We start from the raw sequence: 26,224 nt of genomic DNA, 5'->3' as shown, positions 1-26,224 counted from the left end.
GGTGTCTAGATGTCTCGAGGAAGGAGCCCCGTGGCCCCGCTCCAACAAAGGGCCAGCGGCGCCTGCTGCTCAGCAAAGTCCGAACTGCAATGCAAAGCTCAGAGTTACCCTCGCTTCCCTCGACTCTCCAGCCCGGCCTCTGCGCTCCACTCTCGGACGGATTAGTGGCTTGGAAAGGGCATCGGGCGCCTTTAAATGCTAATGAGAGTCGTGCCCAACTCTGAAGCCAACTTTCCCCACCCTCTTCCCTCGCCCGCCCTTCCCTCCCCGGCCGGTGCGCCGCCTAGAAAAACTTGTGCGGGGCCATTTTTGGGGCAGTAAGATCGAGCGAGGAGCCCAAGAGCGAGCGCGCAGCCCGAGAGCTCGAGCCGCCTCCGCCGCGAGACCCCACCTCGGCCGCCGCCGCCTGCGCCGCGAGATCCGCACCGGCCTCCCCGAGAGCGAGCCCCGGCCGCCGCGACCACCAGCCGCGCTAACCGCCGACCAACCGCCACCGAGGTGCCCGAGTGAGAGCAGAGGAGGCGGCATGAGCGAGGCGGGCGAGGCCACCACCACCACCACCCTCCCGCAGGCTCCGGCGGAGGCGGCCGCCGCGGCCCCCCAGGACCCCGCGCCCAAGAGCCCGGTGGGCAGCGGCGCGTCCCAGGCCGCGGCCCCGGCGCCCGCCGCCCTCGTCGCAGGAAACCCCGGTGGGGACGCGGCCCCCGCAGCCACCGGCACCGCGGCCCCCGCCTCTTCAGCCCCCGCCGGCAGTGAAGACGCGGAGAAAAAAGTTCTCGGTGAGTCAGGCCGCGGAGGGTGGGGGCTGCTCCGAGTGGGGCGGCGGCCGCGGGCGGCCGAGCACGTGGGGGCAGCTCCCGCTGCAGGTCCCACCGGGGCGGCAGAGTGACAGGACGCGTCCCCAGAGCCTGCGGCCGAAGCCCGGCCGCCCTGCAGAGGCTCCTGGCTGCCCCCTGCGCGCCTCTGCTGGTCCTGGGCCAGCAAGTTGGGGTCTTAACTTTTGTCACCTAGGTGCGGATACTGTCACACATCCCGTAGTGGCAAATCCCTTGGTCCAAAGAGGAAAGGAGCGACGGTCTGGGAGGGGGGACCCAGGGTAGGGATGGATGTAGGGGAGGGACAGACACGTGGGACGGGGACTGTGGAGTCCTCGCCTGGGATCTGGGTGAGGGGAGGATTTCCTTCGGGGAAGAGTGGGGGCTAGGGGCACAGGGAGGGCAAGGTGGAAAGGCTTCTTGCTGAGAAGGCTCAGGTGTCTGTCCCGGACGCCCTTCCCACATGGGCACGGGAAAGACGCCATGCTTCTGTCGGCCACATGCCGGCTAAGAGGTGTTGCAATCCTCTCCGGGAAACTTGGGTCTCGGTCCCACGTCCTCCCTCCCTCCCTCCCCCCCCTCTGCCCACTGCTGCAAAGAACCATTCAGTGTTTACCAGTCGCTTACGCGTTGTCTTCTTCCCGGACTGTGGGAATGCGCTTGGTGCAGCAGCTGAAAAAACTTGGTCGATAGGGTGGGTATGACGTTTGTTCAAAACATCCTTATCTTGGGACTTGTAACTTAGGAAAACAGATGGTGAAGATGAGACGTTCAGGTTGGTGGGCAGAGCAGTAGAAAGGGTTTCTGTGGTCATTGTTGGTTTTGTCGCCTGTTTCAGCGTTCTCCCGGCTGAACTAACGCCCTGTGTGAGACTTTAAGCGGGTTTACAAAGCAGGTGGGTGGTGAATAAACTCTCTGAAGGGTGTGTGCCTATGTCATTCACTCTCTTTTTTTAAACAGGAAAGTTAGGAGATGGTGTAGGGTGCTTCATAGCAATTTCCAGTGTTTTGGGTGGGGCGTGTTTGATCTCTCTGAGCCTTGCCTAGAAAATTGAAGAAATAACGTGAAGAAAGTGTCATAAAATTCCAAGTGTAATAAAATTCCGTGTTGCCCCCCTTGAGAGTCCTGTTTTTTTCCAGGGCTTTTACTCAGTTACTGGGGGACAACATGCTAAATGTAACCTGTGTAGGTTAAGAAACAAAATTGCCCTCATTTTGCTGGACTAAAAGTTACTTCAGTCTAGTCACTGTTGTATTGCGGTAGTGTTTCCAACAGGCGTTTCTGGGAACACTTCCATGCAAAATGCCCGAGAGAGCCAGCCTTGGGTTATCCAAGGCAGTGTTAAGGTATATTCTTAATATTTGTAACTTGTTTTTGTATACAGGAAGGTTTGCAGGTTTTCACTTGATCCTTGCACCCTTCTGGATCTAAACTGCTGGATTTGAAGCTGAAGCAAATATCTTTAAAGATGAAAGGAACAGATAAATTAACTTTTCTTAACCACCAGCTGCTGTTAAGCCTCTACCACATCCCAGGTGATGGTTCTGGAGGTCTTTCATCTTTCCACTGTAACTCCAACTCTTAAAATGAAGAACAGCCTTCTACATGACATTTCGACACTGTTTGTCCCTGTCCAGTGTGTTCTGCCATCTCGTTCCCTTTGCCAGGCAAACACATGGGTGCCTAAAATGTGCCAGGCACAGTGCTGACTGAAATGCAATTCTGGTTTTGGATTCTCCCATTCTAGTTCCTGCGAACAATCTTTAACTTCAGTGGATAGCCATAGGCCAGAGAAAGTAGCTTACCTGAGTGAAAGAAAACTCTCCTGATAAACATCCTGGAAGCCATATGGTCTTTCTCTGTACCCCCACTTCCTCTGTGTATGTGAATGAGTTTACAGTTTTAAAGCAAGAGGGTGCATGAATGTTCAATCCTGTGACATTGTTGGGTATATTTGTGGAATTAGGACATTTTAAAAAACTATTTTGGGAAGTAAAAATGGCCTTCAGCCTGGATTGAAGTTAGACTTGAAAATTTCATCTTTTTTCCTATTATATTAGCGTCGCCTTTCTAATCAAGATTGTTCCTTTGACAGTGCTAGACATTAACTATATGAAAATGAATCAAAGAGTTCCTATCTTTATATTTTCCCAGGTCATTAATTTTGGGGCAAATGAGAGGAGGCACAAAAAGCCTGTCATTTGAAATAATGTGTGACTTAAAAACATATGATTCATCAAAAATAAGCCTCTTCTGTGTATATTTAGATCTAGTACATGTTTTTTTTTTTCTTCCTTGACCTGTTGCTCTAATTAGAATGGCCTAAAACGGAAGATTCCAATGGTTCAGTCTCTTAACTGGAGAGATGGTTGTTACTTGGACATAGAGCTGGAAATTGCCCTGTCAGTGGTGGGCTGAATGACTTTGGAGGCATAATGAGTTGTTCTTTTTTTTTTTTCTTTTTACAAAGAGAGCTAAAGTCCTTCCTTAAGCATATCAATATAGCAAAACTGTGGACAGCATCTGCCCACAACAAAGCAAGTGCTAATTACTATTTTAGTCTTGAATTTAAAAACTGAATTCTTATTGTCTATCCTTGGAAATTATCAACTATGTATCATGGATTAATGCTGTTACTTTCATTCTCTACTAAGCTGTTTTTTTTTTTTTTATAAACTGTACTCTTATTGTCATATTTCCTGTTTCATTGAGTCTTGGTAATTGCTTTATGTATTTCCTGAATTTAGATGTAGGCATTTCCTAGAGGTTCTGAATTTAGCATTCACAATTGATTCAAAGGAGTCTTCTCAAGTCATGCTTGATGGCTGACATATAAATCTCTGAAGTACAAGTTATATGACCATATTATTTGTTTATATTCCTTCTCTTGAATTCTGTTGAAGTCTGGTGTTGTACAGAAATCGTCCTACTCATGATGGAAAGTCGAGACAATCAGGTTAAAGAGGGGGATTTTGTAAAAAATGCTGAGTTTGACTCTCACCAACTGCAGAGAGTAGGGTAAACAATGAAACAGAAGCCCAAATTCATCACTATGGTTTGGAAAGGCCTGTTACATCATGTCTCGGTGGTGAGTACAGACTGGGATCGAGACAGCATCAGTTCTATTATTACTCTTGACTCCTCTGATAGGCCCCCATCTGGCAACTAGACAAGTTACTTTATGTCTTTGTAGATTAGCTACAAAACAGTAGCTTTGCAGGAGCTAGGTATCACTTACCAAAGTTTGCCTTTTATGTTAAAGTGTGAAAGTGATGTGTTAGGGTCATTGGTACCTAACCTTGTTCATCTACCTACCTTCTTTTTCACTGTGACCTTTCTTTTGCTCTTAGAAAATTTTTCAGCATTTAAACTTTGATTTTAAAGAGTATTTTTGTTTTTTTCCTTAAACAGTGTTTCCCAATTTTAATTATTGCAGAATTGTATAAACTTAGGACCACTCTGTATCTTATGACTTTACTGAAAAGTTTAACAGGAAAAGAGGTTTAGTCTTCTGAAAAGTACTTTCCTGTGATGTCTTCCCTTGCTCCATTTTCTTTTCCGAATATATTTTAGAATTAAGCCTTTAATGGTTTCCTCAGGTATCTTTAGACTTTATATAATGCTATCAAGACCTTAGTGATACGAGCTTTATCTCTTTGTAGGTCAGATACTAATTTATCTGCTTAATCTTATTTTAGCCACCAAAGTCCTTGGCACTGTCAAATGGTTCAACGTCAGAAATGGATATGGATTTATAAATCGGTATGTGTGTGTATCTCTGTACATGTTTTAAATGCATGCTTACTTTTGCGGCACCAGTAGTTTATAAATCCTTTACCATATTTTTTAAATGGCTTATGTAAGTTTTGTTTTGTTTTGTTTTGTTTTTAATTGATAACTGGAGTAAGTTTTAAGATTTGTAAGCACTGTCAACATTCTCATTTCTAAGCTACTGGTTATTAAATATTAATTAAAACGCACTTCCAGAATACTGATAAATCACGTATTTTATAAAATTCAGTCGTTAAAAGAAAAAAGGTGAAGGAGATAAATGAGAAAGGGGAAGGGCCTTAGAATAATTGGGACCATATCCGTAATTTCACAGATGGAGAAATGGAGTCTTAGACTGGTTAAGCAACTTTCCTAAGGTCACACAACTAGTGAGTAATTGAGCTGGATCTGTAACCCAGGTCTGGCCCAAGTCCTGTGTAGAAAGTGTAGTGTTTTCTTTAAACGAAGGTAACTTCTAACCATATAAAAACGAGAACACAACTGCAGGCTGTTGGGAGTATGATGATGTTTTTACATGATATTGCCATTTTCTATGCCCTCACCTCCCCCAAGAAATTTCTTAATTTCTTCCTTATCTGATTTGGTGGGGTGGGGGGTGAGTTAGGGCAGGAAGGATGGGGGTGGTGCTGTTTTAGGTTTCAGTGTAAGGAGAGCCTAGTTCACAGCTGTGCCCTGTCCTTTTAACTGTCTTGCTTTGCTTTTACTGGGAGGGAAATCTCGGGCTCTGATTACATTCCACGTGATTTAGGAGGAGATGAGAAGGAAGGGATGTTTCTGTAGAATGTGTACACTTGGATCGAAGCACTCCGGTAATAAGGAGGAATAAGACCGGTGTGTTGCAGGTTTGGAAGTTTTTCACAAGGACTGATTCCAGGCATCTGAATTAAGTTGAGAGGATAAACAAAAATTTATATTGTCTTTTTAAAGTCGTGGGATCTAAACTCATAAAAACATCTGTTCTTTTAAGTTTTTCCATATACCTAGTACTTTTATTTGTGAACTTTTTGTCCCCCAACAGAAATGACACCAAAGAAGATGTATTTGTACATCAGGTAAGAGGGGTAATAAATGTTATATTTGCTACGTGAGGAGAGGGATGTCTGTAGTCTGCTGTTGTCTCTTTTCCAAAATGAAGTCCTATAAACTATTATTCTACTCTAAATTCTTAGTGTGATTTTTATTTTTGTAAGGGAGCTCACTTCCACATTTTAAGATTGGCAGATAAACTCTTCTGTCCCATCATATTAACTGTTTTTTGTTTTTATGTTTGTAGTAATATTCAAACGGAGTAATAATCAGACCAGTTTCTGATTTTTAAAGCCTTTGAGGCCTTCACAAAATTTTGTTTCCATGTTAGCATCTTATTTTCCTGACTTTATGGTTCCTCCTTAGTGTTTGGCTGGAACTGGCTTTTGCCTGGGTGGGTCTTGGTTCAAGCCCTTCTACCAGAGTAATTCTGACTGGAGGTAAATAAAGCACAGTGAAGCAGATGGTTAGAGTGTGTGTATCCAAGTCATGAGAAAACTCCCCAATTCCCAGGATAGTCCTCACTCCTCTTAAGATGAGGCATGGTTAGCACATGTCCAGGTCAAAAGGTCCGCATTCCCTTGGATTCGAAGGAAATGTAGAAAATGGGTAAAATATGGGGAATGCAGGCTTCTCTGCTACTGGTGTCTGTCTTTCTCTACATTCCTGGCCTGGGATGCTATTTATTCCGTTGTGTATCCTGGACTTGTTTTGCAATATTGGTTAAAAGAAGAAATGCCCCCCCTTGTTCTTTTTGTATATTTAATTTTCAGTGCATTGCCTCAAATATGTGGGGGAGCTTTTAGTATATAATAAGAAAGTATAGAGCCAGGTACTCACACCAGTGCATTTACCTGCAGGGCTCTGTCAAGCATCTGGTTGTCTATGTTTTAGTTTCCTTCTGTTCAGGGTTGTCTGAATTTGAGGTGGGTGTGGTGACTGGAGCTGGCGATATCTAAGATTAAGCTCTCTGGTTGTGGTTTCTCTTGTTGACATTTCTGCTTGACTGGATATATATCAGTTGTACCTAGATAATCTGAATAGATTTTTTGCTGTCGTTGTTGAGATACAATGACTTTTAAAGTCATAACAGACTGAAAGAAAGTGTTGCTTGTAATACCTAGAAGTTAATAGACCTTTTGGGTAAAGAACTCTGTGTTTGGTGACTGCTCCAGTAAAAGGACCTCCCAAGTTTCTGTACTGGTCGCCAGCATCATTAGCCTGCAAGTATATGACCTGATTCCAGCCCCCATGAGGTTGTGTGGTGAGTCACCTCAATGTGTTGAGGCCTGCCCAGTTTAACAGGAAAAAGGGAACGAGCCGGCAGGGAGGGGCTGTTTTTGGAATGGCTGAATGTTCTAACTGCGGGTGCATATATCCTGTCCTGAGCTGCCTTTCTTCCTCTGTGGGTGAGGTCTCTGCCCTATTGGCTCATTTTTTTCCCTCCTCCCTCCCACTCAGAGTAAGGGAAGGGCTGGATTACACATGCCTAATCGCTTTATAAAATAAGGTTGACCTAGTTCCACAGAAACTCGGAGCCCCTTTAACTATTTAGAGATACCAACTAAAGAAATGGGAATTCATTGCAGAAATTATTTTCTCCCTTCCACTGCCTGAGAAAGGGAGGCCTTTTCATGGGCAGGTATTTGGGTGCTGGTGTCTCATGCAGCATAACATCCTCATTAACCTTTTAATGCATCATCGGGGAATGTGTAGGGATGAGTGAGATATGAATGGTGTGATGGGGAAAATTCTCAATAAATATAGATACAGTGCAGGGATATGAATTTCCCCTACCCACTCCCCCTTTACTTTCCCCACCAGGCTGTATCTTTAGGTCTTCAGCTAAATCCCTGACCAGCCTCATGTTTTCTTATCCATAAAATGGGGGGATATGGGGAAGAGGCCAGATTATGATTATCAGTAATGTTTCATTCGTGAAGTAATTTTGTGTATTCGATCAGAAAATATTTATCCCTCTGGCATTTTTAAATTCCTTTTTTCTATTCTTCTTCATCCCTCCTCTCCTTCATATATTTTGCAATTCCTCTTGAGGTTAGCAGTTTCTCTTGTCTATAGAAACTTCTCTACCTGAAATGTGTATTTGTGTGTTTACATAAGACTTCATGAAGGCATTCCCCCCCACCCCCCCCCCCCCACTGATGGAGGAGGTTCAGTCTGAATCTTAGATGCTTAAGTTTGAGGGAACTAATAGTATCCAATATCATGACGCTGTAACAGAAGTGTGTAGTAACTCAACATTGTGTTTAACCCACCCATCAAGAAGAATTTCAAAAGATAGAATGAAAAAATAGCGTGCAACGTAGTTTTATAGTGTTTTTTGTATGTTTTGGAGATCCAGGTTAGTGGGAGAATGATAATTTTAAGAAGTAATAATATACACAATAAACTTGAAAGGCGAAATCTGTGGCCAATATTGAGGTTTACTTCATTTAGAATTTTCTGTTCTCTCGACAGACTGCCATCAAGAAGAACAACCCACGGAAATACCTGCGCAGTGTAGGAGACGGAGAAACGGTAGAGTTTGATGTGGTCGAAGGAGAGAAGGTGAGAGAATGTTGTGGTTGGGTATCAAAGCATGCAGGCACATGGTTTTCTTGCATAATAAACGGTGTCTTAGCCCCTTTTGAATTAACGTTACTTTGGATTTTTGACAGGAAGAAGTGACTTTTCAGTAGAAAATTTTTGATCGTTGAATATCATTATAAACATGCTTTGACTTGTTACAAAAGGGCATTTTAATTTCTCATGTAATAAATGATGAACACTGTTCAATTATGGAGGGAGAAGCTAATTTTTCAAAACTTAAAGGAGATATTCTTTTTGGTACTAAATATATATTCAGGTGTAGATTAAAATTTAACTTTTATAGTATTTTTTAAAAGTAATCTCTGTACCCAACATGGGGCTTGAACTCACGATCCCAAGGTCTAGAGTTGCATGCTTTACCAGCTGAGCCGGCCAGGCACCCATAACTTTCATAATATTAAAAATAGATAAAATTTACTTTGGAGAAAAAGATTTCTTTTTTATTTTTTTAATTGTTTTTTAATTTTTTTTTTTTTAAGATTTTATTTACTTGACAGAGATAGAGACAGCCAGCGAGAGAGGGAACACAAGCAGGGGGAGTGGGAAAGGAAGAAGCAGGCTCATTGTGGAGGAGCCCAATGTGGGGCTCGATCCCACAACGCCGGGATCACGCCCTGAGCCGAAGGCAGACACCTAACCGCTGTGCCACCCAGGCGCCCCAAGATTTCTTTTTTATAAGCATAAAATTTCCGTGCTGTGATTTGTAAGCACTTCTCCACAAATAATACACATTAAAGAATGTTTTAACCTCAACAAAAGAAGATTCAAAAAAATTTTTTTAGAAGATTTATTTATTTATTAGAGAGAGAGTATGCATGTGCACACAGAGAGGGAGAAGCAAACTCCCCACTGAGCTGGGAGCCTGATACTGGGTTTGATCCTAGGACCTGGGATGGTGACCTGAGCCAAAGGCACATGCTTAACTGACTGAGCCACCCAGGCACCCTAAGAAGATTCAGATCTTTTAAAAAAGATTTATTTATTTATTTATTTATTTGGGGGAGAGAGAGAGAGAGCATGCATGCACACACTTGAGGCGGTGGTGGGGGCGGGGGGGGGGGGCAAGGCAGGGAGGGGGGAGGGAGAGAATCTCAAGCAGAGACTCCCTGCTGAGCGTGAAGCCCATTGCTGGGCTCAGTCTCATAACCCTGAGATTGTGTCCTGAGCCAAAATCAAGAGTCAGACTCTTGACCAACTGAGCTATGCAGGCACCCCAAAAAAGATTCAGATTTAACATAATCACTGTGTTTTCTCTTTGGCTTGGATTTTGAAAAGTCAGAGGTATCTTCGCAGACTGTGTAACAAGTTTGTTCAGATGAAGAATAATACAAGAAGCTAATGGATTATCTTGAAATTTATCTACAGAGCTTTTTTTATACTATTATATATTTGTTCCAATATTAATAATGTCCTTTGTGTTTTTAATCGATAATCTGTTATAGATATCGTAAAACAATCTAGAATAAGAATAAAAACATTTTAAAACTATATATGGTACAGTTGCCATGGTAGCTAATTGTGGTAGCTGAATTATAAACTGAGTGAGTGCCTAGTTAACGACTGTGTATGTGCTCTTTCCACATACGCAGCATTCCATGGTCCACATTCTTAATAGCTCTCAAGCTGTTCTGTTAAAAGAGGAAAAATTACTGCATTTAATATAGAAATTTAAATCATTTTTTTACCGATGTGTTCCCTAGGATGTCTTAGAAATCTCCTGGAGTTTCAAATCATCTGCCAGCAAATGCTGACCTGTTATGGTTTCTGTTATCCCATTGAACCCTGAAAATTTTGTGTTGCCAGGTTATTTTTACCTCTATATGTTTTCAGAACTTGAGGTTTTACAAATTGATGTAGAATGTGAAATAGATTCTTGAATCTCGTCTGAATTTTTTATATTTTTGAAGCATTATTTTATCTGTCCATATGAGAATAAGAACGCTAAGTCTGTTTCAAGGATAATAAGAAGGTCTAAAGTGGTACTACATTTGTGGAAGCTATGTCTTGCTAAATCAAGGACCCTTCTTTTCTGTTGCTGCCAAGATGGGAGAAGTTTCCCCTCACAACACCTGTGCTGGACAGACCCACTTGAGCCCGTGAATAACTATTCTCTTATTGCCTTTTAGAATCATACAGGTTTCAATATTTTTCTTTTTTTCCGTTTTTAAATAAAGGTCTTATTTATTTGAGACACAGAAAGAGAGAGAGAGAGAGAGCGCGCGCATGCGCGCACAGGAGGCAGGGTGAGGGGCAGAGAGGGAGAAGTAGGCTCCCTGCTGAGCCTGACTCAGGGCTCAGTCCCAAGACCCTGGGATCATGACCCGAGCTGAAGGCAGACGCTTAACTGACTGAGCCACCCAAGCGTCCAGTTTCAACATTATTCTAAGATAACGTCTCAGTTATTTTCCACTGAGGAACATTCTTCCTGGTCTAGCATTATTTCTTTTATAATCGCATTATATTTACCAGTTTATGTTTTTAAAGAGGTACATCCTGCTCTTGTACATAGTATAACCAAACAAGAAGGAAAAGTTTAGGTTGTGTGAGCAAAGAAACGGCCTTTTATTCAGTACACCAAGCATCTTGCTCACCTTATTAATACCTGGGTGTGTTTTTGAGATCGCGATAGGAAATGTGAGTACATTCTGCCAGTCTTTAACATTCTGACTGTCCAAGGCTGTTTCTTTTGGGGGGGGGATTAGTTCAGCTCTTTTTAATTTTGAGGCCGTCTTTGTTTTCTTTCTCAGGGTGCAGAAGCAGCCAATGTGACTGGACCAGATGGAGTTCCTGTAGAAGGGAGCCGTTATGCTGCTGATCGGCGCCGTTTCAGACGTGGCTACTATGGCAGACGCCGTGGACCTCCCCGTAATGTATGTTGTCTCTCTTCCTAAACAGTGATTGAAAAAATTCTCACATCTAAAGTTAAGTATACATACTTGGAGCAGATAGATGTATCTTCTCTTGGAAGCACAAAATGATTTTTTTTTTTTTTTTGGATGGGAAATTTTTTGTACCCAGCATTTTTCCATAGCCAAAGGTCTCTTTGGACACTTGCCATTCAGAAGTTGTATCAGTTTGTACGAATTTGGCTGCAAGTAACAGACAATTATCTTTTAACAAGAAGGCTTAATTAAGATAGGCTGTGCTAGGGTTGTCAAAAGGGCTTTCTCTTTTTTTGGCTCTTTTATCTGGCCAGAACCTAGTCATGTGGCATTCACTGGCAAAGGGGAATGGGATTTCCATGATTGGTATAAAGCTGTTGTTCATCTCTTGGCACTAGCACTGTTGACCTCTAAGAAAATGTGTTTGGTTGGCAAGGGAGAATGAAGAATAGCTGGGGAATAGGCAAAAAACACTATTGACCACAGAAATATTAATTTGCCTTGACTAAGTAACTATTTTATTTAGCATAGCATTTTCCCATTGTTTTAAAGTAAAGAAGCAGTAAGTAATTCTCCAGATTTTTAGTTCTTTAGATTGGTACCAGTCCAGGTGAAAGGGTTTACAAGGGTCTGCCGCTTACCTAGAAGGCTCAATTTAAAGTACTCTCAAGGCATCCAAAAAGAAGCGCATTCATTTGTGGTCATGAGGATCCCATTCAATTTGAGTCTTTTTTTTTTGGTGTTTCTAGAATTAGTACTTGGGATTGGCGCTATAGAATAAAACTAAAGATGCTCTGTGAGCACTAGATTGTGGCTGTGTATATTATCCAAGGAAGCCTTTTGAAAAATCTCACCAGAATAAAATGTCTGCAGAATGAGAATGATTTATCCCTAAGCTTTACTAGGTTTATATCTTTCTGCTTACCTTAATGCTTTCCCTCTTCATTCTGTCATCTTAACACCTGCCCAAATTGGTTTTTATCAGATACCAGTTGACATTTTATTTTTCTCTTTCTGTATTTTTCTTTTCTCTTTTATTTTACTGGTCTCTATTTTACTTTTTTTTTTTTAAGTTTCTAATTCCAGTTAGTTAACATACAGTGTTATATAAGTTTCAGGTGTATAATACAGTAATTCAACACTCCCATACATCACCCAGGGCTCAACACAGTGCACCCCTTAATCCCCATCATCTATTTCACCCATTCTCCCCACCCCCTCCCCTAGTTCTGTTATTTTCTTACCCATAGTTTGCTTATCCTACTCGATTTTTAATAAAAACCTGCTCAGGGGGTGGGGAGTAGGAATGAGCTACTATAACATTTATTATATCAAGTTAACTTTGTCAAGTTCATCAGAATTCACAGAACTCTAGTTTTGATGGCAGTTGACCCTTGGAATACACGTGTTTGAATTGTGTGGGTCCACTTACCTGCAGATTTTTTTGGTGAACACAGTACAGTAATGTAAATGTATTTCCCTTATTATTTTCTTAAAAACATTATCTTTCCCATAGCTTACTTTACTGTAAGAATATACAATATCATATATATATATATATATATACCACATAAAGTGGGTGTTAATTGACTGTGTGTTATCATTAGGCTTCCAGGCAACCACAGGCCGTCAGTTAAGTTTTTGGGAAGTAAAAGTTATACATGGATTTTTGACTACATGGGGGTTGGCAACCCTAACCTTCACATGGTTCAAGGGCCAACTGTATTTTGATTACTAGGTTAATTCAGAAGTAAAAGTGGTAGAAAAACTTTAGTGAGAAATTTTTCTTTTCTCTTCTGTTTTTTTAAAGATTTTATTTACTTATCAGAGAGAGAGTAAATGTACAAGCAGGGGAGTGGCAGGCAAAGGGAGAAGCTCCCCACTGAGCAAGGAGCCTGGTGTGTGTCATGATCCCAGGACCTGGAGATCATAACCTGGGCCGAAGGCAGACACTTAACCAACTTAGCCACCCAGGTGTCTCAAGAAATTCCACCCAGATGTCCCAAGAAATTTTACTTTAAAGACTTTTCTCCTTAGCTGGAGAGAGCATGTCTGGCAATGGCAGTGCCATTATTCTTATTTTATAAAACTCTTAATGAAAGATTTGGCTGTATAAAACTCAAAAAAGATGCAGAAAAGCCTAATAAGAAGAATAATTTATGCAGTCTCACACTATTTTGTATGTATTTTCTATGCTGGTATGTTTTTATATAGTCGGACATTGTGTCATTCAGGTTTTATGAAGTGTAAGATGGCTTGATTTTTCTGAAATTAGACTAGTTGAGGCCATAGTTGAAACGTCTCCTCTTTGGAAATTTAGTTGCCCATGTGGTTGGTTCTGGAGGGTTCTAAATCTTAAATATCCTCACCTCCAAAAGAAATGGGTCATTATTTTATTAGTTTTTAATTTATTCATTTTTTAAAACTATAGTTACTTCTCTTGGCTCCTTTGGCATTTGCAGATCTATGTCCTTTAAGATTTGAAATAAATTCTTTGAGGGATGTTTGGCTGTTTGTTTTTTTAATATAAAGTATTAGTATGTGATGTGGTAGCTTAAATATAGGGAAAAAAATAAGGTCCATAGTTTCCTTCGTTAATAAGGCCTATATTTAGAAACTGCCTGTATCTGTTACTTACTACAATAAAACTGCAATTAAAACTTTATTTCAAAACATATGAAGAGAATCATGCCATAAGTCAGTGGTTCTCAAACTTTTTGGTTGGACCCATTATATGCTTAAATGTTATCGACAATCCCAGAGTTTTTGTTTATGTGTGTGTATATCTGTTAATATTATGTTAACAATCAGAGCAGCCGTTTAAAAGATATTTAATTGATTTAAAATAAGCTCATTACACATAAATATAAATAACATTTTTAATGAAAACTATGTTTTTAAATTGAGAAGAGTGATGTTGCTTTTATTTTTGCAAATCTATGATATTTGGTTTAAGAGAAGCCAGCTGGATTTTCATATCTCATTCTGCAGTTAGTCAGCTAAGAGGCTATATGTCACTGTAGCTTTTTGGCGCCCCTCCACATACCCATGAGAGAATAAGAGGGGAAAAGGCAAATAAGTGTCTTAGTAGTGTTACGAGAATGTTTGAATTCAGTACCCACCCGCACTGGGAAAGGTTTTCGGAGACCCTGTGCACACTGTGAGACTGCTGCTAGAAGGCCGGCTAGGGACAAACCCGTTCAGAACACCACAAAGTATTTTTGTTCTTGGTTTGTCCTGACTTCGCCCCAGTGGGTGGCAAATTTGGGAGATACACATTTGGTGGAGCTAACTAGTACCAACCTTGTAGTTGGTTTTTTTGGGTGGTTGATCAACAGGCAGTCACCAATTCTAATTAGATGACTACTGAATTCATTACAGATTGATTGCTCTTGCTTTTCTGCTTCTTGATATTTTATCTGCACAAATCTACTTTGATCTTAATGTAGTTTATCCCCGGTAATCACATGATAACCTGGGTTAAGTGCATTTTGTCTGTATAATAGAAGGAATTACTCTTTTTGGGGAGATTTTTTTTTTCTTTTGGTGATACTCATCCTAAGCGGTAGTCTTTGGTTCTGTCCTTGCTGAAACTTCTTCTGAATCTCTGTTTCTTTGCTTGCTAGTACGCTGGGGAGGAGGAGGAGGAAGGGAGCGGCAGCAGTGAAGGATTTGAGCCCCCTGCCACTGACGGGCAGTTCTCTGGGGCCCGGAGTCAGCTGCGCCGCCCCCAGTATCGCCCTCAGTACCGGAGGCGCTTCCCGCCTTACCACGTGGGACAGACCTTTGACCGTCGCTCACGGGTCTTTCCCCATCCCAACAGAATGCAGGTAAAATTGCACCTGGGACTTGTCTTCAGCAGTCCTCACCCCTCCGTCCTTCCTCTGCCTCCTCTTCCTCCTCCTCCAACACCAGCCGCCGGGAATCAAACCTTGCTTGTGGCTTCCTGATGCTACAAAGGCTGAGGCAAGGCCTTTAGGGTGCTTTTTTCAGAGCAGGCATTCCAGTAACTACCAAAAGCATAACCACAGCGTCCATGCCTGTAATTGGGCAGGCACCCTGGTGACTAGCGTATAGTTTAGAGCGACAGATGGTTATGCATTAAGAGCTTGAACTCTGAAGTCAGCAGACCTGGATTTGAATCTTGTCTCTGCGACTTGAATCTGTGAGCTTTCAAGGAAACCAATTTAATCCTCATCCATTAAATGGGGGATAATAAGGTACCTCTTCCATGGATTTATGATGATTAAATCAAGGGTGAAGATTTTATTTTAGCACGCTGCCTCAGGATAGATAAAATCTTTATAAAGTCCTTCATTTTTATGAGATGGAGTTAATTGTTAAGAAAACCTAATGTAGACATGGAGATTGTTGATTAGTTTTTCTCCTTTTTTACTGAGAAATACTGATACAGTTATTGTGAACTTGACCTTTAATTAATAAACTTGTACCAACTTCACAGTTCCCAGGAAATTTGGAAGACGGGACAGGATATCATCTTTGTTATCACTAGCTATAACTCTTTCCTCTTCGTGTCCTTGGTTTTTGTTTTCTGTTTTTCCACTAAGTGTTTTGACTGAACACTATGTTCAGTCTGTTCTTTGCTACCCATCTCCTATCCTGTCATGCATGACTGTGTTCTTTCTACATTGCTTCTTGTTATTTCTCTTCCACTCTTTAACAGCTGTCCCTGACGAATGTGCTAAAAATAACAAGTAGACTTGCATATATGGAGAGATTGGGTCCATGAGGCATAGTAGGTTTCTTTAGGGCAGCACTCAGGGCTTCTAGGAAATGAGAACAGGAAGAGTCAGTGAGATTGTAATACACATTTATTTTTAGGGCATTAGTTGTACTTTCCTGAAATAATCTTTCTTAGTATTTAGCACGTCCGTATGTATCATTTTTTTGTGAACATGAAGATTCTTTTTTCTATGTTTTTAAAATAAATTATATTTCATCTTAGGAATTGAAGGTTCAGTGCAAAATGATTCCTCAGTGCTATGTAGAGCAGCATTTGCACAAGGCTGTTTGAAAACTAATTTTGAGAAATGTATGCCTATTCTGATAATTGCACATAGTTGTTTTAACTTGAGCTGAATCTCTTACCCTTTCCATATATGAAATAAAAGCTGTCCTTAGGTTCCTTCTACATTTTTTCCTTACAATCTTTCTAATACATACCATGTTTGGATGTTCATTGACTAAAGAAATCTGCTTAAGGCAATCAACAGCATCAAATGAAAACCCCTGAAACTCTTTCATGCAGGTAGGCTACTTCAAGGTTGTCAGTGTAATGGCTTAAAGTATAGGGAGATCTCTAGGATGTTAAAATTATTGAGGTCAAATAGAAAAGTCTTTGCAAATATTTTCTACTAAATACTGAAATTTATTGGACACAACAGGGAAAAAATGATAATATACAGGACAATAGTATTTCCCTTATATACAAAGGACATATATAGCATGATACATCAGTGACCAAATGACTTATATTTTTTTAAAGATAATATTCTAGGTTAATTTTAATTTAATTTTCACTTGGGAATTAAGTAGAACTGGTTACTGAGCTAATAGCAACTATTTGAGTCTTTGAGAAAAGAAGTATATGATAGAGAAAAGGGAGTATAAATTATTTGGCATTGACCAAGTGGCAGATGTTTGAAATCAATGCTCATTCAGTCTTCCTGTAGCTTTATAAAATTGGCAGTGGTTTCCATATTTTTGTTGGTGTTGTGACAAATGAAGAGATTTGAATATTTTTAAAAACTGGCAACTTTTACCTAAGGTTGCGTGGGCAGGAAGTTGTAGAGCTTGATTTAAACTCAGTCTCTGCCGATGCTCTTCCCATCTTCCGATTCGAGTAAATTCTAATCCTTCATATATATTAATTGCTGTTTCTGTTTGCTTTTTGTGAATCAAAGTTCCTAGGGAAGAAGCAGCTTGGCTTGTTCAGAGCACTAAAGGGAGGCTGGTATGATTGGGACTGCTGTGAGCGCGGCTGCAAGGGGCCGGAGATGAGATTAGGGCCGTATCTTAGAGCAGATCCAGCCTGCCTGGTAGACTGATAAGGACTGCTCACCTGCTCTGAATGTGACCAAAAGCCAGTAAAGGGATATAAACAGGGAGGATACATATTTAAGAGCTCATGGGACTATTTATGGAAGCTAGACCACAGGAGGCAGGAGTGGAAGTAGGGAGACCAGCTGCTGTAATCTCCCCATGCAGAGCTGGTCATGGCGTGGATGAGAATGCTAGCACTGGAGGTGTGCTAAGTGGCCAGATTTAGAAAATGTTTTAAACCCAGAAGTGATGGCATTTGATAATGGAGTGAATATGTGGTGTGAGGATAAAGGATACCTCTGTGGTTTTTGATTTAAACAAATACAGTAAGACAGAAGAAAGATCGGGTTTGGGGGAAAGGTGGAAATCATCTGGAGATCTCTCCCCCTCCCCACATTAAATTTTGCCTCCAAATGGAGATGTGAAGTAGGCAGAAAAATAAAGCATAGTCGAGAGGGAGACCATGGCTTGAGTTAGGAAGGTGTCATTTTAGATAAGGTGGTTGACAAAGTCGTATTTTGGGGTCATATTTGAGAAGAGACCTAAATGAAAATCTTTCAGGTACTGGGAAAGGCCAGGAATGGCAGAGGGAATGGCAGGGACAGAGGCCCAAGGGAATCGGGGGCGGGGTGGGGGGAGAGGGGGCAGAATAAAACTAGGTGGAACTTTGGAGTCATAAGGACATAGTAAAAGCCCTGGTGCAGGATGGGATTAACTACAAGATGAATGTAGCTTGAAAATTGATCCTAAGACTGAGTCCTGGGGCAGACTGACAATGCAAGATGAGGAAGATGAAGAAGGACCAGATAGAACATATTTCAAGAAGGAAATGCTGTTAAATGCTGTTAAGCAGAGGAAGTTGGGCTGAGAATTGATACTGGGTTTGGTAACTTGGAGGTTAGTGGCCTGGTAAGGGCAAAAGTCTGGTTAGAATGAATTTAAGAGAGCAAAGCGTGGGGAAGAAAAGGTATTATATTCTCCCTTGAGGTTTCTGTGGTAGTGGTGGTGGTGGTGGTTTTCTTTTATATGTATGTCTATAGAGAAACTCAAAGAAATGGGGCAGTAGCTGGAGGAGGATATGGCGTCAGGGCAAGGTTTTTGTTTGTTTTGATTTTGTTTTGACATTTAGTGAGTTCTCTCCTGGCCTCCCTAACCCTTCCCTCCCCAACAACTTACTCCTAAAGCCATTATGGAGGGGCAAGTCAAATGTGCTATACATTCACACCCCCATACACAACATGTATATGTGTAATCATACTGCATATGTATAGATACATATTAGCATATGTGCGTCTTATTTATGTCTATAGAAGTGGCCTGAAAACATTGAGCATACCTGGTCCCCAATTTTTCATTTCTAAATACCATGCTCCAATAAAAAGAAGCTCTCTTGGAGAAATGGCTGATTTCAGAGCTGGGCCAGAGAAAGTACAATATGAGCCTGGAACATCTTGTTGTGCCAAAAAGCAAGAAAGTACTCAAAGAATGTTGGAGACATATCAGAGGGACACGAGCCAGCTTGAAAGGGTTCCCGTTGGCCAGTAATGATAGTAACAGATTATAACTCATTGAATAAAATAGAAAACCATGAGTCTGTACAGATATAAATACATAAATGAATATATTGAGAATTTGGTGAGGAGGGAAATATTTACAGACTTTGAAAATACTTCTCAAAATCCTCATTAATTTCAAAGAGGGAAAGAGTAAATCTGCAGCGGAGCAGCCTTGGTAGATACCACCTTAACTACGTCTGAAAGTGAACATTGTCAGTAACGGTATAAATTGAAACCATGTGCCGTCCAACAGGATGCAATGAGAAGAATGCAGTGTGACTTCTGTGGCTTTTCTGCCAAGGATGCATAAGCTAAATCATGAGGAAACACCAAACAGCCCCAAACTGGATAAAATAACTGGCCTATAATCTTTAAAAGTGTCAAGGTCATGAAAATCAAGTAAAGATCGAAGAACTGTTCCAGGCAAAGAGCTAAATTCGGTGTGTGTTCTGCATGGGTCTTCTTGCTGTCAAGGACATTATTGGAACAACTGGTGAAGCTTGAATGGGGCCTGAGGATTAGGGTCTGTACTTCCAACTTTTCTGTAAGCTTGTGATTTTTTAAGCATTGCAGAGGATGGGGATATTTCAGCCGGTTTATATGCCTGGATAGAAATGAGGGTATAGAGAAGAGGGAAAATTATACAGTGAAGGGGAGGAGGGATAGTGAGTCAAAGTGTTCGAGGAGGTGAGAGAGGAGTTGGCTTTGGATTTGAGCGTGAACCGCTTACCAAGGGTTAGGAGAGAGGGAAAGAGTACAGCAAACGCAGGTATGTGGGCAGATCTTAGAGTGAAAGAACAGGGAAATTCTCTGCTGCCTGCTTCTCTTCTCTTAGTGAAATAGGGAGAAGTGAGGGATGTTACATGTGTTGAGAAAAAGAAAGTTGAGATGTGGCTCTATTAAAGAATTTCAGAGATGTCTCGTGGGTTTTCTTATTAGTTTTTAGTCATTTCTTTCTCTGGAAGTTTCACAATAAATGAATTTTATACCCCCAACTTAAAGTTACCATCAAGAAAGTGTAATTTTATTATTTTTTAAAGGTTATACTAAAATAATGCAAAGAGGTGAAAGGAAGAAATCAGAGGTGAAGGTGTAGTTAAGAGGTGTGGGAAAACCTTTGAATGTAGAAACCATTAACGGTTGAAGGGATACCCGTTTGTGTAGAATCAGTGGGTCTGAGTTTGAAAAGTGGAGAAGATTCTTATTGCTCAAATGTAGTGTATCATTGTATTTCCTTTTACAATGTAGGGGTTTTTTTTTTTGTTAATGGATGAGTGGGACACTTCAAAATGTTAGGTTAGTATTATAAAATAAGGAGCTCTGTGATAGGCAAGAGACTGTTGTAGTGGAAATGAGTTTTTCTTTGCTATCGTTCGTGAAGATCTAAATCAGTAAACTGTTCACTGTTAAACTTGACGGTTCTTGGCTTTATAATGAAGCATCTTTTTACTTAAAAATTCTGAATGCAACTGTGGGCTCTGTGTCTCTGTTATCTGGTAGTATGACATTCATTTTCAGCTCTCACTGCCTTCTTGTAGGCTGGTGAGATTGGAGAGATAAAGGAGGGAGTCCCAGAGGGGGCACAACTTCAGGGACCGGTTCATCGAAATCCAACTTACCGCCCAAGGTACCGGAGGTATGTGACATTTTTCACTAATGACCAATTGAAGTACTTGGGAGCAGCAGTATAGTGGATGAGACTGTTGTGGGCCTGTTTCATGGATCTATAATGTAATTAGAAGAAGTGGCTGCATCCTAAGTTTTGGGGGAACTCTGCAGTATGCTTTCAGATGGCTGTGGGACATTTCCCCCCTACCCAACAAAATATTTAGGTATCTCTACACCAAACTATTATTTGTATTTGTTAACTTTCATATGGTATGAATTAATACTTAATTTTTTTTATTATATTTAATGAAATAAACAGTAAATTAATTGATGGGTAATTCAGTGGTAGAGCTACAAATGGAGGAAGAAGTGAGCGCCAAGAAAGTATTTGGGATACTGAATTCTGATAACGAAGGCAGTGTGGGTGTTAAGTCAGGCTACAGATCAGATTGTGTTAAGATTCCCACCTTGTACCTGTGTCTCCTTTCGGAGGTTCCTGGACACTTCAGATTCAGTTACTAGGTCTCTAAGATGGACATTAAAGAATAATTTACAATTTTTTAAAGTACTGATGAATCTAAGATAATGGTACCTGGTATAGTAGGCCCTCAGTAAACATGATACATTATTACTACCAGTGATGTTCATATTAGTGAAGGGGTAGGTTATTTGTGCTTTATCCCTAGTGAAGTCTGAATTGGGCTAGACTCCTTAAGAGCCTTTTAAAGCTCTTTATATCATAAGCCTTCCTGTTCCTCTCCCTGGTCCTTGATGTAAGTGAAAAAAGTATACCACCTTGAGGTTTGGCATTACGGGTTTATTGAAAAGAGAGTAAGTCTGTTATTTTGGGAAAGGATTTGTACCACTCTGTGTCCTTTTTCCTCACAACATTCATTCCAGTTTTAGACATAATCACTCCTAATGATTAATCACTAAGGACTTTCAAAAATACAAGACTTCATAGAAATGTCTTAACGAAAACAGAAAGGAGACAGTGGTATATGTAGGTTCCAGCTCTGTCAGTCCCTGGCTGCGTGATCTTGGGAAAATTATATTTGACTTTTGTCGACCTATAAAAAGCAGCATTCCCGGGGTGCCTGGGTGGTGCAGTTGTTAAGCGTCTGCCTTTGGCTCAGGGCGTGATCCCGGCGTTCTGGGATCGAGTCCTATGTCAGGCTCCTCCGCTAGGAGCCTGCTTCCTCTCCCACTCCCCCTGCTTGTGTTCCCTCTCTCGCTGGCAGTCTCTCTCTGTCAAAAAAAAAAAAAAAAAAAAAAAAGCATTCTCTATGGTTCAAATACTTATCCTCTCTACACTACTCTTGGTTTTCTCGCTATAAACCCAACTCCCAGAATTAGCACTGAAATGAAATATTTAACACAAAAACATGCCAGCACAGGCTCTGGCCCGTAGTAATGTTAGTTTCCCCCGTGTTTAATCCCCCAGTCTCCACTAAACTGTTCAAGGAGAGCAGATACCAGGCACCACTTTTCTTTTTAAATCTTGCTATCCTCGGTGCCTGTCAAGTGCCTGGCAGGATCGTGGTATGTGTCCTACAAATAGGTATTCAGATGAAGAGGGAAAATAGTGGAAAAAATAGGGTTTTTCCACAAAAATCTCTATTCTATTTGCTGCATTAGCCTGTGTATAATTCTAGCAATAAAGACTGATCACTTGACTTAATCTTAAAAAATAAAGATTATTCTCGAGGCCCCCTGTCCTGTTGTACTTGTGCTCTTTTCTTTCGTGTTCTCTGCTCTAGAGGCCCTCCTCGCCCCCGACCTGCCCCAGCTGTTGGCGAGGCTGAAGATAAAGAGAACCAACAAGCGGCCAATGGTCCAAACCAGCCATCTGCTCGCCGTGGGTACCGGCGCCCGTACAACTATCGGCGTCGCCCCCGTCCTCCTAATGCTCCTTCACAAGATGGCAAAGAGGTAAATTCAGACAGCAGAAGGGGATGTTGCCACATCATCCTTAATCATTCAGACCCTATTTAGTATTGCATCCTAAGAGTGGTTTGATAACCTGGTAACTGACAATTTATAGCAGTTTATATGAACTGTTATTTATAATAACATTTATATTATATTTAACACTATATATTTATAAATGATAATATATTTTTAATATATTTTGCTTAAGACCTATATCTATGTAATATATATTACGGAGAGAGACAATGCCCTATACATAACACAAAGCAAATATTTGAATTCAACTAATTACCATTCTCTGAAAGAATTACGCATACTAGTGGAGATTCAGAATTGAAATGTTTAGGGTTCTCTGAACAAAGGACAGCATTTAGAGAGGAGCCTCTCTAAAGCATGTATTGAAAGCAATTGGGTATCAGAGACTTGTTATGGCGAGTGGTGGTGTTCAGTTGCCATTTATGGGCCTTTCTTCTGTGGTACTAATTTTTGACTCCTCAAGAATAGTTAATTTTGCACAGTGATTTACCTTCATAAGCAGCAAGATTCCAACTTTTGAGACATTTTCATCTTGAACTTTCCATCGTCATCTGGTTTGACTAATTTCTGATTTGTGGTTTTGTTTCATGTTTTAGACCAAGGCAGGCGAAGTGCCATCTGAGAACCCCGCTCCGGCCACCGAGCAGAGCAGTGCTGAGTAACACCAGGCTCCCCAGGCACCATCACCATCACCAGGTAAGAGCTCCCAAGGCTTGAGGGGATATTTTCTTGTAAGTATTGTTGACTTCTGGCCTGAACTAGTCCTGTGGTTCCTCTGGGCCGACCCCTCATCTTCCTTTAGGATTCTGGAGAAAGAGTAGTTTTAGTGGTTAAATACGGGATTTGCCCTCATTTTGCTAGGTTTTTGGGGGCGTAAACATTCTGACAGTTAATAATAGTCAAATTTTTTTTCTAGACAATTTTTAATACTAATACCTCTAAAGAAAACTTTGGAAGTTTTGCTTTTGTGACACCTAGTGGCCAGTTTGAACAAGATTGGTCTACAGAATAAATTTAAGAGAGTTTTTTTCTTCCCTTCGATAACCAGCATACTTTATTTTGAGGTGGTGCAGTATAATGTGTGAGAGCAGAGAGGCTTATGTACTCAGTATAGGGTCTGCTGCTCATTTGCTGGCTGGTACCGAGCGGCTTGTTTATCCTCTAGCGCAGCAATGTCTGCTGCTGATAAAACAGGGCTACCAACTATACTGACTCACTAGGGTTGTTGTGGAGATGTAAGGAGAGAACAGGTATGCAGTGCTTGACCAGGGCGTGGTAAAGCGCAGCCTCTCAGTAAAGGTCAGTTTGCTGTCTTTATTGATATTTCCTGCTTTCTTGTTGGTGAAGACCTTGGAAACTTGATGTAGGTAGAAATATAACTAGAAAGACTGACCCAACTGTAGAGCCACTCTTAGAGGAATTTAGAAGTCCTAGTTGTTTTCATTCTGGGTTTTTTACCTAGAAACTCCTGGGACTTAATTTTGGAGTATTTCTTGGTTGTTGCCCTTTTCATTAAATAAAGAATTAGCTTTTAGTTAAAAAAGATTGTTGAACTCACAGCCTTCTGTCAGGTAGACATATGCCGTGCTGGGAATATTGTATTTTATCTCTGGGTTTCGTGGACAATATATCAGAATTAAACTCCCTATTTAAGTTTGCTTGCATTAACTGACTCAGAATTGTGCTCGTCATTTGGCTGTAACCTTCTACTTAGTAACATTATTTCTAGGTCTTCTAAGGAAATAATCCAAAATACAGGGAAACACATATTTCTACTACCTATAATCTAATATTGGGAAAGGGCTCAATTTGGGGGGATATTCATGCTGGGAAATATTGTACAGCCACTAAAATGATTATGAAGAATTAGTGATGCTGTAGTATCATTTATTTGAAAAGGCTTCATGATGGTAATTTTCTTTTATATAGTTTTATAAAATTTTTACTACCACATACTGAATGTTCTGGTTTATAAAAAACATTTTATTAAATGTATAGTTTACAAATTTATAGATGCAAGGATAAATTTTGTTAAGAACTTCTGAAATACTGTTTTTTGAAGTACATTTTTGCCTTTTTATTGTTTAACTCTTGGTCATTTTGTCACTCTAAGTTTGGTTTTAATTTTTTTCCAGGTGACCTAAAGAATTAATGACCATGAAAAAAATAAAACATAAAGCAGACCGTGACCTTAACCAACACCAAAGAAACATCCAAGCAATAATGTGGAAGACTGATAACCAAGATGTGGACATTAGAATGTTTACTATTATTCTTTATGAAACGGACAACTACAAAGGACAACGTCAGCCAATTTTTCTAGCAAGCTGAGATCCCGGGAATGCCTGCACAAAAGACAAGAGAGCAACCTCCCCAGTTTCAGCAACTACTAGGTTTATATTTTTTTCCTGGTTTTTACTGTTTTGGTAATATGAATTGAAAGAAGAAATATTAATACCGCATGGGGAGAACCCCAACCAAAGAAATCTGAAATATATAGTAAATGCTTTTTTTTCCTTTTTTGTTCATTTTGGATGCTGGTGCTAAACTTCCAAGTGTCGTCATTTAAAAAGAAATTTTATGCCCTTCTTATTTATTTCTAGGATGAGGGGAGGATGACATTTTTGCTTTCTTATGTAACTCTTTAAAAAGGTGCAGTACGAAGTTCCTCAAAAATAAAATTTTTACCCTTGAAAGGAAAAGGTGTATGACTGGAGTATGTTTTCCTATCTTAGCATATGTTTTGCCTTTTCACACCACTTTACTCACATAATCGTAAACTCAGAACCAAATGTAAAGGTGCATTAGTGTTGTTTGATAAATGTAGGCGTATGAGCTCGAGACCATGGGATTCCTCTTGGAAGGTGCTGGGAATGAACAAGTCTTGTCTGAGTTCCGCAGTAGGCATGCTTCGTTTGGTACTCTGTATCTCTTGAGTAATACTCGTTGAGGTGACGTGATGGCATTTCGATGAACAGTTTTCTTTATATAAATGAAGGAGTTAAGAGTTCTGACCTTCTTGAACTTGCAGCCTGAGGTTTTCAACACCAACTGCCGTGTTCTATGTTTACATGTGTTTTCAGAAAAGAGGAAGAGGGGCCCCTTTCCAACTGCACTAGAAATTTCTTCCCCCAGGGAAGATGGTGCCCTCAGATTGAGAAATGTTACAGTATACGTCAGTGCTATGTAGTTACTTTTCAGATACACTGCACCTTTCAGATTTATTTGTCCTTTAAATCAGATGCATGTTTAGCCTAGGTCTGTGCCAAGCATTATTCTGGCGGCTAGGAGGGAACAAACCAACAAGAGACTCTATGTAGTCCCACTGAGCTTGCATTTTAGTGAGTCAATATCGAGAATAACTAAACAAATGTGAAATTTAATGTCAGATGGTAATAAATATTATAAAAGAAAAACATGGTAGGAAGGATAAAGATTGGAATAATTTTAAGAGGTACTTTTATTTTAAATGAGGGGGGCGATCTCTAAATGATAACAGTATGTAAATGGATTCATGAGGTGTGAGATAAATAACCATTTGAATATTTAGAGAGAAGAACATTCCAGGCAGAGACACCAGATGAAAAGACTGCAGGCAGGGAACGTGCGTGCTGGCCTATTTAAGAAATGGCAAGCGAGGGGCGCCTGGGTGGCACAGCGGTTAAGCGTCTGCCTTCGGCTCAGGGCGTGATCCCGGCGTTATGGGATCGAGCCCCACATCAGGCTCCTCCGCTATGAGCCTGCTTCTTCCTCTCCCACTCCCCCTGCTTGTGTTCCCTCTCTAGCTGGCTGTCTCTATCCTGTCGAATAAATAAAATCTTTAAAAAAAAAAAAAAAGAAATGGCAAGCGAGGGAAAGCGGAGGTTCAAGAAACTCGTATTGCCTTGCAAGTTCAAAAAAAATC

The 26,224-nt window shown here is 40.7% G+C and overlaps 1 protein-coding gene across 2 annotated transcripts; it reads left to right on the top strand.

Moving 5' to 3' along the window:
• Positions 1-308: 308 nt before the first annotated feature.
• YBX3 (Y-box binding protein 3) lies at positions 309-25,022 on the top strand. 2 transcript variants are annotated; one of them, XM_026502432.4, is made up of 10 exons: positions 309-779; positions 4,514-4,577; positions 5,626-5,659; positions 8,112-8,201; positions 10,991-11,113; positions 14,752-14,955; positions 20,283-20,380; positions 22,113-22,284; positions 22,917-23,016; positions 24,456-25,022. In XM_026502432.4, exons 1-9 carry the CDS (start codon positions 527-529, stop codon positions 22,980-22,982), a joined length of 1,104 nt encoding a protein of 367 aa, XP_026358217.1. In that variant the 5' UTR covers positions 309-526; the 3' UTR covers positions 22,983-23,016; positions 24,456-25,022. The 2 variants fall into 2 exon arrangements, with proteins under 2 accessions (XP_026358217.1, XP_026358218.1); XM_026502433.4 differs by lacking the exon at positions 14,752-14,955 and having other exon boundaries at positions 311-779.
• Positions 25,023-26,224: the final 1,202 nt, after the last annotated feature.

This window comes from Ursus arctos, unplaced genomic scaffold (assembly GCF_023065955.2).
Source record: "Ursus arctos isolate Adak ecotype North America unplaced genomic scaffold, UrsArc2.0 scaffold_26, whole genome shotgun sequence".
NCBI lineage: Eukaryota > Metazoa > Chordata > Mammalia > Carnivora > Ursidae > Ursus > Ursus arctos.
This window is presented reverse-complemented; position numbering and strand designations above follow the sequence as displayed.